Source organism: Thunnus maccoyii, chromosome 2 (genome assembly GCF_910596095.1).
Source record: "Thunnus maccoyii chromosome 2, fThuMac1.1, whole genome shotgun sequence".
Classification (NCBI taxonomy): Eukaryota; Metazoa; Chordata; class Actinopteri; order Scombriformes; family Scombridae; genus Thunnus; species Thunnus maccoyii.
Genome location: NC_056534.1, coordinates 19,329,463 through 19,344,855, shown reverse-complemented (window position 1 = coordinate 19,344,855; position 15,393 = coordinate 19,329,463). Strand labels below are relative to the sequence as shown.

General features: G+C 42.5%; 1 protein-coding gene across 9 annotated transcripts in view; it reads right to left on the bottom strand.

The window, feature by feature from the left end:
* Positions 1 to 15,393, bottom strand: part of slit2 (slit homolog 2 (Drosophila)) — a 95,344-nt gene that overhangs the window by 28,127 nt on the left and 51,824 nt on the right. For 5 of the 9 annotated variants that reach the window (XM_042388070.1, XM_042388003.1, XM_042388022.1 and 2 more), the window contains exons 6-13: positions 11,172 to 11,243; positions 10,152 to 10,223; positions 9,076 to 9,147; positions 8,665 to 8,828; positions 8,483 to 8,494; positions 8,021 to 8,159; positions 5,651 to 5,722; positions 5,397 to 5,468 (exon numbers count right to left, since the gene is read on the bottom strand). In XM_042388070.1, coding sequence (XP_042244004.1) covers positions 5,397 to 5,468; positions 5,651 to 5,722; positions 8,021 to 8,159; positions 8,483 to 8,494; positions 8,665 to 8,828; positions 9,076 to 9,147; positions 10,152 to 10,223; positions 11,172 to 11,243 — 675 coding nt within the window. The remainder of the gene's footprint in view (positions 1 to 5,396; positions 5,469 to 5,650; positions 5,723 to 8,020; positions 8,160 to 8,482; positions 8,495 to 8,664; positions 8,829 to 9,075; positions 9,148 to 10,151; positions 10,224 to 11,171; positions 11,244 to 15,393) is intronic. The other 4 variants (XM_042388013.1, XM_042388047.1, XM_042388063.1 and 1 more) reach the window with 1 other exon arrangement.

The window sequence follows — 15,393 nt, the reverse complement described above, 5'->3', positions numbered from 1 at the left end:
TCTTGTCTCTTTAAGGTCCCCCTCCCAATGAACCCCCTCAATTCTGATTGGCCAGCTTCCGGCAGCTCAGGAGGCTACGTGAACGTATTGTAGTAGTCAGATTTTGCTTCTTTTTTCCATTGTGATGACCCCTGCTGTCATCTTGGGTTTGCTGTGTGATTCACCTGTCTGTCTCTACAAGTGGTCATTAACACAACTGGGAACAGCTTAGAGAAAATTTGGCAGTTGGAGAAGCAGCTTGAGTTGGAGATGTTGGAAAAGCAAGTTGAGATGGAGAAAATTAGGCAGAGCACTGAAAGAATGAAAATGGAGACTGGAGAGCAGTCCAAATTGCAGTTAATCTGAGAGGGCAAGTTTTCTCCGGGGGGGGGGGGGGGTGGTTGTGGTTAATTTGCGTCTGGTGCCAAAGTTTAATGAGCGTGACCCTGATACTTTTTTCATTCTTTTTCAACGTGCTACAGATGCAAAAAATTGGCCAGATTTGGACAGAGTAGTCATGCTTCAGTGTGTCCTCACTGGGAGAGCTCAGGAGGCATATTCGGATATGTGCTGAGGATGGTTTGGATTATGATACGGTGAAGTTGGCTGTATTAAAAGCATACGAGTTGGTCTCTGAAGTGTATCGCACACTACAGTTCTGGAGCAGAGACTGTTTTGTGGAGATTTGAGTACTGGTTTGAATTCTTAGTAGTACCTAGTTCCCAAAACTGGTTATGGTTTTGAGCCATTCATCACTGATGCTGTCCTTGGTTGGTAGAGAGGAGCGTGTACCAATTAAGTTGTTGTGTGACACAGGCGCTAAACACTCATGGAATCCGCACTACCTTTTTCACCTGTTACAGAAACAGGGGATTTGGTGCTGATGAAGGGTACGGAGTTGGGCTTGATTCCTGTGCCGCGCCATAATATTGTGCTGGATTGTGAGCTTGTACAGGGCATTGTTCCTGTTGGGGTGTGCCCCACGTTGCCACTTGATGATGTGGTTATAATTTTGGGCAACGACCTGGCTGGTAGTGCTGTGTGGGTCGATGTGCCACAGTCTCCTGTAATTATTCCCAAACCACTAACGTCTAGGGAGCTGGATGAGGGTGGTCGGAGTGATCAAAGGGTTTTTCCAGCCTGCACCGTGGCGCATGCACTGAGCCCTAATGTATCTGCTACAGACCCACCTGATCTAGGTGTTTGCTCAGCCTGCACTGTGGAGGGGGGAAAGAGCTGTGACAGGCACACAGAGCTGTGACGTGTCTGATCCAGACCTGCCTTTTTTGGGGTGTAGTGGAGTTGCAGAACATGTGGTTTCACTGCCTGATCTTCCTCCAGCTGTTTTGAGGGAGGAATGGGTGAAGAGCCAAAGGGCTGATTCATGTCTGTCTGATTTGTGGGATGAGGTTTTGCCGGTTGAAAAAATAGGAGACGTTGCTCATGGGTACTTTATCCAGGAAGATTTGCTGGTGAGAAAGTGGGAAGTGAGTTTTCAGGTTGTTGTGCCTAGTAACTTGCGGGATGTGGTGTTGCAAATAGCACATGGTAGTTATGGGCATTTGGGGGTAAAGAAAACTTATTACCGTGTCCTGCGCTGTTTCTTTTTAGCCTTGGTTAAAGCAGGATGTTTCCAAATATGTCAAGATGTGCCATACATGCCAGCTTGCTGGGAAACCGAGCCAGGTTGTTGAGCCTGCTCTGCTTTGTCCAGGTCCAGTCGTTGGCAAGCTGTTTGATTGTGAAGTGGCACGGAGGAATTTGGGAGGTGCGCAGGCTAGTTTGAAAAAACTGTATGACCATCAAACTGAGCGTTGCCAGTCTAGCCCTAGTGATGCAAGTGATTCTGTAGCTCAGGAAGTAAATGTTACTCCCACACTTGTAATTGTGCCTGTGCTTTCAGATTCTGAGGTTCCTGTTGAGAGTTTGGACAGTGAGGGGGACGGTAGTGCTCCAGATGTTCCTGTCACATGAGGTAGGCTAAAAGACTCTCACTTAGCTCTGCAGGATGGGATCTGTCACCAGCTGCTAAAGCCTCAGATCCTCCAGCTACTGCTGAAACTTTTTGGACCAACCAGGGTTGATTAGTTAGCTCAGTCGGCTAATGGGGATTTTTTTTTTTTTTTGATTAATTGTTTTTGTTTGTTTCGTAATTTGTTTTGTTTTGCTTTAGTTACTGTTAGTTAGTCAGTTTTTGTGATGATCCCATTGGGACCCTGACTTAAGTGATGACCCCTGCTGTCATCTTGGGCTGTCTCCACAGGTGGTCATTAGTGCAACTGGGAACACCTGAGGGCCCACATTGTCCCGGGTTTATAAAGCCTGGCTGCAGCTGGCAGCTCTCTCTGCCTCACTGACTCTTTGCTGCTGCAGCAGCTCTCTCTCTCTCTCTCTCTCTCTCTGCTCCTCCTCCTCCTCCTCCTCCTCCTCCTCCTCCCTACAGGCACCCTGTTTCTGGTTATGTTGCTTTAGTTTCCTTTTTGCTTTGCTTTTACACACCTTACAACATACACGCACCATTTCATCACTCATGCACACCCCACACTACTGATTATACTGATATCCACACCTCACACCTTGTTAAACCTTAGTTGAGACTTTAAGCTATTTACTTAAAATTAAAGTTAAAAATAAGCTTCTTTTTGTTAAAACCTAACACTGGTGTCCCTTTTGTTGTGGTCAGGTCATAAAAACATTCCTCACTCACAATATAAGCTTTTCAAATACATGTTTGACAGAATGTACAGCTGTTTGTGGGCATGCATGAACGATCTGACGTCATCACCAGGAGAAAGTAGAGGTACACTTTGCAAATGGAGCGATCAGAGCAGGCTGAAACTTGGTCTTTTGACTTGAAGGCGGAATTTAGTATGTTCACTTCATGTTTTGGAACTTTGACCATGTTGAACATAGACTTTGGAATCATAACTGTATATGAATGACAGAAAAACACAAAAAACATGTTGTGTCCCTTTTAACAGGAGGCTTCACAGTTCTTCTAATCCATTATGTTAACACAGCATAAGACTAAGGGGCTAGCACTTTGGCTCTGAACACAGAATTATGCATAGAAAAACATTGAGAAAGACTTTAATGAAGAATGATAAGCTTCTCTTTTCTAAAATGCTACCAGTAAAAACACTAACTCTGACTTCATGCCAACACCTGGCTGTATGTCAGCACCCAGGACATAAAGTATAACTAGTTATAACACTTTTCATCTAAATGTCACAATGATAAAAACCCTCCATAAATCTGGCTGCAGCTATGGTGTGAGGAATGTACACTGTTATCTGATGTATTTTTAAAAATACATCAGATTACATACAAAAACAGGTCAAGGCTGAGACTGCCACTGCCTTGCTCAACAAATACCTTGGACGCACACACACACACACACACATATACAGAGTTATCAGTCATCTCTATGCTCCACGCTGAGTTGAGCTGTGTATGTAGGCAGTCTAAAGACATGTGTTTTAGATTGGCTTTTATTTCATTGTGCTGAGTGGCTGTCCCTGAGAGACCTGAGGTTGGGAAACACACGATGCGGGAGTGGACGCTTCATTTATGTCTCACACACACATTAGCACGTACTGTTTTGTAACCCCCACCCCCACCCCCAAAACACACACATATAGACATACAGACACATGCACAGACAGAATCGATGGCTCATTTACATCCTCTCTAACCAAACACTGACACACAATGAACACACAGTGCAGCTTAATGTGAAATGTGAAATGTGAAAGCCATACTGTATGTGGTGTGTCAGCATGAATGTGTGTGTCCCATTCTCTCTGTGGTGAATGTGTAATGAGGTGGCAGAAGCCTCCATTCAGCAATTCAGCATTTATGAATTATTGACTTTGGAGAGACGAGACCTTAATATAACTCCTTCATGAAATAACTCTACATCCCTCATTCCCTCTCCTCCTTCTCCTCCTCCTCTTCGTTTTCCTTAGCAAAGCTTCACACGCAAAGCAGACGGTCGGACCTGAGATTCAGGCTGAGGAGGAAGCCGCCCTTTCTTCTCAAAAGAGCATCTTATAAAATGGCCTTCTCTGCTTTTCAGATTTCTTGACCAAGAAGTCTTTCAGCTGTACTTGTAAACGATTCAAAGATATTTCAATTTTTTCCCCCTGTTGTTTTCTTATCAGTAATAATACGTCCCAAGTTAATTGCTGACGTCTGGAAATGTGCCACCACTAAAAAGAAGTCACACAGGACGAGAAAAAGCAGGCAGAACAGTCAGACGGGTTTTCAACAAAGCCGTAGCTTAGCCAAACTTCTTTGGGGGGAAAAAAGTGAACTGTAAAACTGTATAAAAACAGACTGACTTCCTGTTCAACTTTGGCTTATTGTACCTAAATGCAGTTGTGCAATGAAGAACTATTCTGAAAATTGTGGGTGCAATCGCTTTTGGTTTTATCCTCAAATAAAGCTCCTTTATTAAAAATGTATTTATTAATTGGTTCCCCCTTACATACTTTACTCATCAGACACAATAAGACACAGAACTGTCATACAACCCAAACTATTTTGCAAAACAACTTGTTGACAACATTTTGAATGTAACTGTGCGTGACACACCTCTATGTTTATATGTCTCTAGTTTGTCTTTTGTTTTCCATTTTTTTGCTGTTTTGTTTTGCACCTGTAAAAAATCAGTAAAAACACAATGTTTTGGATAATCTGGCTAAACTATTGGATTGTTTTCAACCTGTTTGATCATGTGACAGCTCATGTTTCTTGTTTTGTCTTCCAGGATCTCACAGCAGTTTCTTTAGTGAGTATGATGTCATTATTACAGATAGAAATGAAACCCAAAACTACTGCAAGACTCAAGCATTGATAAGCTGCACTTATCCTTAACTGAACTGATTTAGGAACAGTAAAAGGTTTGATTTTCTTATATAAGATTCACAGGGATGTATTGTGGTGTTTTAACATAAGCTGTATCTATACAAACATATCACACAATGGAGCTTCATGGTAGTTCAGGCACTGAAGTAATTTTATAGTCACATGTTCCATACACCCTCCAGTCATGTATGTCCACAACCTACAGCATATCTCTGATATAATCATTTGGGGCTCATTCAGTCTGCATCTTTGCTTCTACACTGCTGCCTCCTTTACCTCCGCAGCCTGCTCCTGTATTTGCATTTAGTTGTTTGTGAATTTTGAATGTTTCTTTTAATACTGTATGTGTTCATGTTCGTCAAATGTTATGTATCTCAGGCTCTGCCGGGGGCTGTTTGTGAGCTCAGGGACAATCCGTGTCAAGCTTGATCAAATTTGTTCCAGAGCATCGCATGATCAAAGCCACTCTACCAAACTAAAATGCATTTTGCGTTGTTGCAATAAATGGTTAAAAACTTTGACGTAAGTGTCCTGTCTGAAGTACTCACAGTGAGTTGAGGGAGCGCAGACCTTGGAAGGCGTCCGAAGCCAGCTCTGATATCTGGTTGTTGCTCAAGTCTCTGTGAAGAACAGAGAACAAAGAAACAAGAAACAGAGAGGAATAGAACCAAAGACAGAAGGAGAGAGACACACAGAAAGTGAAATATGAAGGTCAACACAAGCCACAAACAGGACAGGAACAGAAGTTTTTTTGTGGATGGTTGACAGGGTGCACAATACATGTATCTCCTCATCTACTCACATTCTGCGCAGCTTCTTATAAGGAGAAAAGGCCCCAGCTGGGATCACCTTGATGGCGTTCTGCTCCAGTCGTCTGGAACCAAACATACACACAGACCATTGAGAAGCGACATTAACATTCCCCTATCACAGAGCTATCTCTGCTGTATCGTGGACTGCTGCTCATTCCCCGGGGCTCTGGCTGAGGGGAACATTTCCAGATAAGGCGCTTTGATGACCGTTGCCAAAGTCTGTCATATTTCTCTGATCTTTTGCCCTCTTTACATGTGTACACTCAGACATACACACAAACAAACAAGCACACAAACCCTTAACTATCTGGGCAGCGTTCCATTAAGTGCCAGTCTGACTCTATGTCAGTCAGGCCCAAACAACCGTTCTCTAAACATTTCAAATGTTTAGTCGCCGTGACGAGAAAGGCGATGATTTGCAAACCAACCATTTGATTGTGAAACATTTCCCCAAAATGAGTTTGTTTTTTCCATTTGCTTTTCTCTTCTGTTCAGCTCCACTCCACTCCTTTCTTCAGTGCTAACATGTCTGAATGGTCCCACAGGAGATTTGTATTGTATTGCTCTGTTATTGTTACACACTTTTGGTACAATAACTGTTTTTAAGTCTAGTTGAGTTGAGTCTAAAATGAATTGAGTCAGACAGGTCTCAAGTCAAGTCTCATATCAATCGATACAAGTCTGAGTCATGTCTAAAATTCAACATAACAAATCCAAGCCATATCTAAAACAAATTGCGACAAGTCTAACTCAAGTCTCAAGACAATCAAGACACAACAAGTCAAGTCTCCAGTCTTGTCATAGCAGGTCTCAAGTTCAAGTCAAGTTTAAAATCAATCCAGGTAGGTCAAAGTCTGAAGTCTTATCAGCGCAAGACTCAAGTCAAGTCTCAAGTCAAGTCTAAAATCAAAGTCTCAAGTCAGTCGAGACAACACCAAGTCATGTCTCAGGTCTTAGCGGGTATCAAATCAAATCTCAAGTTAATTGAGAAAAGCCAAAGTCAAGCCTGAAATCAGTCGAGACAAGTCCAAATCAAGACTCTTGTCAGTCTAGACAAGCCCAAGTCCAAGTCAAGTCTCAAAGTCTTGTCAAAGCAGGTCTCAAGTCAATTATCAAATCAATATAGACAAGTCCAAATCAAGTCTCCAGTCAGCTTAGACATGTCCAAGTCAAGACTTGAGTCTTGGCAAAACAGGTCTCAAGTCAAGTCTCAAATCAATTGATATAAGTCTGAGTCGAGTTTAAAATCAAACGCAACAAGTCCATGTCTAAAATAAATTTAGACAAGTCTAAGTCATGTCTTAAGTCTTGTCATGGCAGGTCTCAAATCAAGTCCAAGTCAAGCCTAAAATCAATTGAGGCAAAGTCATGTCTCTGGTCTTGTCATAGTGGGTCTCAAATAAAATCTTAAGTTAATAGAGAAATATCCAATACCAATCTAAAATCAGTTGAGATTTAAAACCAAGTCTCTCATTAGTGTGGACAAGCCCAAGTCCAAGTCAAGTGTCAAAAACCTGTCAAATCAGATCACAAATCAAGTCATAAGTCAATCTAGTCAAGTCCAAATCCAGTCTTAAAGTCTTATCAAAGCAGGTTTCAAGTCAAGTCTCAAGTCTCTGAAAATAAGTTCAAGTTAAGTCTGAAATTAGTCGAGAGTCCGAGTTAAGTTACAAGTCTTCATAAGCAAATTGTGTTTTCCCGTCTCTGAATACTTACCATGAAAATAACACAGTATTTAAACCATTTCCATTCAACTGTTTGTTGACAGTTTTTCTTTTACATAGCTGACACCAATTCCTGTCAATTCATAGACCTACTAATCAATACTACAGGATTCTTTCCAAGCTTCAGATCTTATGACTTGAAAGTTTTTGCTCTCAAGTCAGTTCAGGTCTTTAGAGAGTTTAGTTTTAGAGCAGTCAAGTCTCACATTTCTCTCACGCCTACAGCTCTGTTAGTACTCTGCCACTTTAAATCTGGTGGCTCTAATCCTTCCCTTTTTTCTTGATGACCCCTTTAAGATAGAGATATAATCTGTCTTGTCCTTCAGATTAATCTTTCGATTCTTTCTCCCTCATCCCTTTATTATTTTCTTAAGCAGGGAAGAGCTGCATGACCAGGCTTTCTCATTTCACAGATGTGTGGTTTTATTCCACTGCTCAGAGAAAAAGAGAAGTAGTGAAACAGAAAGGTGGAAAAAGACAAAGAAGGAAAATGGAGAGACGCACAGTGAAAGAGCAAGAGAAATATCACTGCACCGGGTGTGTACGCGTGTGTGCATGTATATGCCTGTGCAGTACAGAAAGTGTGTGTGTGTGTGTGTGTGTGTGTGTGTGTGTGTGTGTGTGTGTGTGTCTTACATCTCAGTAATGGTTTCGGGCAGGTTGGTGGGTATTTCACTCAGTCCCTTCCCTCTGCAGTCCACGATGTTGTTACTGCAGGTGCAGGACTCTGGGCACTGTAACACACTGCAGGAGGAAGATGATGACGACTGGTGACCTACACAGAGACAGAGGGCCAATATTATCCATGGATGATATATTATGCTCAGAGTAAATCCCTACGGCAAAGGATGTTCAAGCTGACAGAATTCAGTGAAGAAAATGAGAAAGTGAAACATAGACCAGACAACAAAGTGTGCAGGTGAGAGAACTGTCCCTAAACGTAATAGTGACCTTGTCTATCTGCTATATTATTTTTAATCTTGTGCTCTTGCTTTTAGGTGCTCTTTCGTATAAACTTAGAGAAAATGTGATAAGCACATATAGAAATGCAATGTGAGGGGTTAAAGCCAAGCCATGCAATGTAAGATGAATACTTGCCTTCGTCCCCATCTTGAAGAGGATGAGCAAAAGACAGTAAGAAAAAAGCAAACGAGACAAAGCAAAAACAGGTTTGCCACAAGCAGATGTAAATCATGAAACAGACAGCAAAGCAAATAGTCCTGCATACACACACACACAGCACATCAAATCACACCCTCTCCTTTTGCCTCCCAACCTACCTGTGCAGACAAACTCCTTCTTCTGCACCTCAGCCACGTTGTGCCCCCTCAAGTGTGGCGGGGCCATACACTGTGTGTAAAGACCCAGGCGGGGGCGCTGTCGCAGCCACTCTGACAGCCAGGCCACGTGGCAGTCACACTGCAGGTTGTTGGAGTGCAGGCGACTGGGGGAGAGAGGAGGTGGGAGGGAGGAGAAAAGGAGGAGGAGGAGGAGGAGGAGGGAGAAGAGGTGATGGGAGAACAGGTGGGGGGAGGGAGAGGAGTAATAATAGATTTGAGGACAGGGGAGACGCGGAGGAAGGAGAGATGCAAGTACAGACCGATCAATCAATTGTACAAACGAACGCGGATGAGAGGGATCCTTCCCCTTGTGACGGTTATGTGTACCAAATACTCTGCGGTGCAACTTACAAGGTGCGGAGCTTCGGCATGTGGTTGAAACTGGCCACAGACAGTCGGCTGATGTTGTTGTTGTTGAGGGTGCTGAAGAGAGAGAAGAGCAGAAAATATAACGACGTATAGATTAATTGGACTCTTCTGGCATCACAGGTTTTTGTACATGGACATGTGGCGTAGTTAAAAAAGTAGCGCATGGAAGTTGGTCTCATCTGCTGTGTCATCAGTGTGATTTTTAATAGATGCTGACAACAAAGCTGTCTTTCATATGAAGTATTTAAGGTCTTGTTAACTATGTACCCCTACAGTAGCCATTCTTCCTAACTACCTTCCTCATCATTTGTGTCTTTTGACTGAAAACATCCTTCTGTCTTGTTGACTTTTTTTAAAGGCATGAAGTTAAAAACATCGTGTCATCATTCCCTCAAACTGTTAACTGCAGGATACATAGCAAATTTTAACATTGAAATCCTGTGGGACAGTGTTTCTGGTAGGCTAACAAAAATTTCACTTTCACACTTTTACTTTTAAATGATCAAGTAAAAAAAAAAAAAATGATCAAAAAAAGCAGACACCGGCCACAAAAGAATATGTACATTTGTTCTTGTAGAAAATCACAATGAGTCTTTTTATATCTACTCTGATATAGAGTGCTATGACATAACAGAAAATTTTATTAATGTTCTTTCCGGCAGCTTGCTCCCCTCCTAAAATATCCCCTCCTAATATACTTTAAATTAAAGCAATCTTCATTTGCATCACAATATGTTGATTATTAATAGCTGTCATAGCTGGAACACGAGCAAGCTTCTCAGTGGCACAAGGCTGACTTTAGCACAGAAAACAGGGCTGTACAGTGGCACGAAAGACATGGTGATCTAATAAATGAATTATGACAGTGATAACACAGAAGCTGACATTAAGTGTCATCCCTGAATATATATGAAACTGTCCTTTTTCAAATGCTGCACAGGCAATGCAGTCTTTCAAAGGTCAACAAGGATATTAGCCGCTCTGTTCCATATCCTGCTGTTGTCATTCACCAAAACTCTGCTGTTGTTAGCAGGTTGATTGAATAAACAGGTACTCACAGTACTTCTAGGTCACGTAATGCTCGGAAGGCTCCATCTTCAATACAGCTGATGTGGTTGTAGTCCAACTGGCTGTACACATACACACACAAAAAGAAGAAGACAGAAAAAAAGGAGGCTGTTGTAAAATGTAAAGCCACCTTACAGTAGCTTATTCTTCAGATGAAATTCAAGCCAGACAGGCAGCTACAGATGAAAATGCATCAACTATCCGGCCAACTCATCAACACACTCACTCACTTTCTCTTTTGCTTTAGTTCTGTCTCCTGAGCTCTTTGTTCTTTGTAGATGTATTTCTCAACATCTCCATTCCCTCTTCCCGCTCTCTTCTATCTGACGTCTAATTTGTATGCGAGGCTCTTTACCTATCCCCCCCCTCCACCCCCCTTTTCTCAGAATCGCTTTGCTGAAACAATTTAATTAAGACATAAGGACAGTAAATCATGTGCTGTCACCCGCATTCTAATGCAAGTACACGCACACACACAGACACAAATTCTGCCCTGTCCTTTTACAATAATTGCAAGGCATTTCAAAAAAATTATCTGATGTGGAAAAAAAAACAGGATGCAGTGAAATAGTTGAAAAATCCATATTTATAGAATTACTGCTGGGCAATTACTTTACCTGCGAAATGACCAACAATTATCTTCAATCATATGAATGAGGCAAAACAAAGAGAGAAAACAACAGAAATGCCAGTGACGTGACATCCAAAGCACACACACACACACACACACACACACTCACACGCACACAACTGCTAACGAGCAGTGGTGCCAGTCAATACAGCACACAGGAGGCACATGACATTTAACACAATGAAATATTGATGCACAGGCACATGGGGTTTGTGCACATTTGCAAACACGGTGAGAAGTAAGTGACAGATGTGCAGACATATACACACAAATTCATGCACACACGCACACACACACACACACACACACACACACACACACACACACACACACACACACACACACAAACAAACAAAAAGTATTGCAAGGTGCCACTTACAGGTTCTTGATCTCCACAGCTCCCCTGAAGGCTTTCCTTGGAACCCCCTGAATCTGGTTCTCGCTGAGATCACTGGACAGAGAGAAAGGGGGAGAGAGAAAGATTCAGAGAGGAAGAGAAATAAGATGGCAAAGAGTTAAGCCAAGCTGTCACAGAGCCACTTGCTTTGCAGCACAAGTACTTGATGTAATCACCAAAATGCAACGGCGGAACTTCAGAGCCAGACAGATCATCTGCAAAATTGAGTTCCTTGCACACAGAGCACTCCTTTGCCAAATATAATCAGCTGTCTCTATTCATCTCTCAGTGACACAAAAACGCTTCCTCTGACAAGTGTCCACGTATCTGGAGCCTAGACGCAATACAATTGTCTGCTTTGAACATCCATCCAAGTCAGGAATAAGAGGCTATAAATGCTCAAACAACCTGTAGGGGGCACTAGTGACCTCTGCTTCCCTCAGAGCTTTTTGTTCCTCCTCTCATCACTCCCACTCATCTCTCCCTCGCCCCCGCCACCCCCCCCTCCTTCCTCTGCTTTTAAGGAGTGAGTGATGGATGTGTGTGTGTGTGTGTGTGTGTGTGTGTGTGTGTGTGTGTGTGTGTGTGTGTGAGTATGAGTGCTGGGGTTTACAGAGATTTAATTTTCAGCCACTTTAACTAAGCTGCTGCTTGGAATATAGCAAAAAAAACGGCAGACATATGTGTGGTAATACATGTTCCTGCACACACACACACACACACACACACACAAGAGTACATAAATATGGACACACAAAGGCACATCTGACACATGATCAGACACATGAACAGGTGTCTGACTAAATCTACTGCTTGCTGCAGAGTGAAATACTTGCTATCACTGGTTGGTATAGCAACTTGATTTAGTGAAGGACACACATACTGTACTGTAGGCCAGTGGGTGTGCACACAAATAGTTACATGAAATGAGGTGATAAGCATGTTCTCATCCATGCAAATATAAATAAAGTCATCTAAAGATGAAGTATGGATTCAGCTGTCTAGAACGTACAGATGTACATGAGTGGTCGCTGTTATAAAAAAAAAAAAATCAACATCAGAAAAAAATTTCTAACCTCACTGGGAACAGGCTCGACAGTGTGTGTTTGTGTCGTCAGCCGCCAGGTGAATACAAGTCAAGTTCCAGACAGACTATTTGACCTTTCACCGTTGACCTTCCAGCTCTTGACCCCTACTGGTGCCCCGTGACCTCCAGCAAGCTAATCGGCTAAAAGATAATGCCCAACCACATTCCCCACATTCCCCGGCCTGTGATCGTATAATCAGCACTGCAGGTATCATCCATCTCCTGCGCTTCCACCTGCTCCTCCTATACCTGCATCTGAAGTGATAATTTGTTGCAAAGACAGAGGAGTTGAAACTGACTGAGAATCTTGAGTGGTTTTATCCTTGTTCTCGAGGATTATCGTCTGAAGCTTTAAGGTCCACTAAAAGGTACTGTTTTTGCAAACAAAAGGGAAAGTGAATGTCCCTTTAGACGCCAAGCTTGAGGGAAGGTGGACCAGTTTAAATGTTTGATTGACAGCTGAGATGGCAGGAGCACAAAGACACAATGTAAACAAACTTTCTCTGGTAACTAGTTTATATGCCAGGGGACAGATGTTAGCAAAGGTGCTGAAGAAAAAAGTGCCTGGCCATTCTGTATCTAAACAGACTGATCTTGGCATTTGCACATAAAGATATTAAAGCTGTTACAGCTGACCAGCAAACTATCTCAACAGATGACATAAGCGAGTGTACTTTTCCTCTGTGGAAGATTGTTTCCTAGCTAGCCAAGATGTAAGACAATATATGTGCTTGTAGATAGGAGGGAGATATTATGACTAGAAAGCTGATATTTGCTGCAGTTCACAGTCTGTGTGGCTCTTTCGCATCTGCAGCATTTGGCTGTTATTCAGTGTCGCTGTCTAAAACTGTGGAAGTTACTGCTTTAAGCAAATACAGTTTGAAGTAAAAAGTGCTGAAACGTTTGGTCGAAAGTCAATCGACGGAAATTGATCTTGTAAGTCACTTATAATGCAAAAAGGCTGAATATTGTCTGGTTTCAGCTTCTTAAATGTGCTTTTTTATTGGTCAGATAAAACAAGCAGACTGAAGACGTCACCTTGGGTTCTGGGAAATTGTTGCGGCCAAAAAAAATCGTTAATTGCAGCCCAAGTAAAATGTGTTCACTGGCTACATGCAAAGAAGTTCTTTGTCCATCCATCGTCATCTGGTGCATACACAGAACTCACAAGACCAACAAATGTGAAATGTAAATTCCTCATACACAAATAACTAAAGCACATGAACATGTACATGTGCACCTGTATGTGCCTGCACACACACACACACACGGCAAGTTCAAATCATGTTTCAATGCTCTCTGATGCTGAGATCAATTTCCATGATCCTGGAATAAGACTTTACAAACAGAGGTAGATGAAAAAGAGGCTTCACCTCTGCTGTTTTACACACACAGTGCAAACACACATGTGCTTCTCCTCATGCCTGTGCACACACACACACACACACACACACAGCGGCTGGTCTGAATCAAATAGAGTGTATCCTGATACTGTTTTTACAGGACCAGGGGGGTTTTGAAAACAGCCGTGCTCCTTTAACCGCTGGAACTCTAAAACCAAATAAACACGCTGAAAGTGCTCCTTAACCCTACACACACACACACACACACACACACACACACATACACACAGCATAGTATGTAACTTCAACTTGCAGTCTGCATCCTCTACATCTGTCTATCGATGTAGAAATCAGTAGAAACTTGTTAATGTGTCATATGTGAGGAGATGACAGTTTGACAGTGTGCATGTCTGTGTTTTAAGCCGCACACAAACCTCACTGTAAACGGCCAACTAATCTTGGCCGGAGAGTGTTTACACACACACTTAACATGTTCACTTGGGAACGTACGACTCACTTCTCCATCTCGATTAGAGTAATGCAGCTACGGTAAACACCATAAGTAGGTAGTGGTTTAAAGTACGTATGTGATTGGTACACGAGAGAGGTGGAGCTGTGCATAAGTATACTGTAAATGTGTGTGTGTGTGTGTGTCTGACACATACATTTATCTTCTGAAGGACTGAGATGATTGGAAATTGATTTTCCACATCCCTCTCCCTGTGATCTACAACAACAGAAAGACAGCACACAGATACACACATGCAAATACACACACACACACACACACACACACACACACACATACACAAACAAAGTACATGCATACACATGTGATTGACAGTTTGGTTTAGTGTGGGGCTCTTAAGGAAGTGCAGGAGGCCACTCTAAACCCTATTCATCATTCAGACCACCACCGAGAGAGAGAGAAAGAGAGAGAGAGAGAAAGAAAGAGAGAGAAAGAGAGAGAGAGAGTAAAACCAAGTTTTACCTCCAGCTAGGAAATTGACTTCTTGGGGACTTACGAGTGGATTTTCCTCCTCAGTTTGGCGCCAAGGCAACTGATTCAATTTCATTTTTAGTTAAATCATTCGGTGGATGTCCCACCCACCACTTTCCCTCTCTTTCACTCTCTCCCTTTGTGGCTTTCTCTCCATCGACCTCTCCCTCTCCATCCTCCTCTCTGTCTCTGTCCCCGTCTTCTCCTAAATTGGTCTGGTTTTCAGATTTTTGGACTTCCCCAAGGTTTAACCTCTCACCTCTGCCCCTGTGCCTAAACCGGGAGGTTGCCTTCATTAAAAGAGGCTCCCGCTGAGCCCAGTGTGTGTGTGTGCATGTGTGTGTGAGTGTGTGTGTGTTTTTGTTTGATGGGGAGGAAGTATTAAAGCCACACAGGAACTATATCATGCTGCTAAGTTAGGAACCACATACACACACACACACACACACACACACACACACACACACACACACACACACACACACACACACACACACATTAACACTGCTGCTGAAAACTAACACCTGACAGCACACTGCCATGATACAACAGTTAGAAAAGAGACCACACACTCAAACACTGCTGATGCACATCGAATGATGCTCCAACAACTCAGGTATAGTCTGAAAATCTTGTGTTCCTCTTTGCCTAAGCTTTCACTTTCATATTGTAATGTCCTCTCCCACTTTTTTTAACCATCTAAAAAAATAATTTTTGCGTAGATGATTTTGAAAAATACCACCTCATGTGCTAGTGTGAACAGCCTTTGGAAAA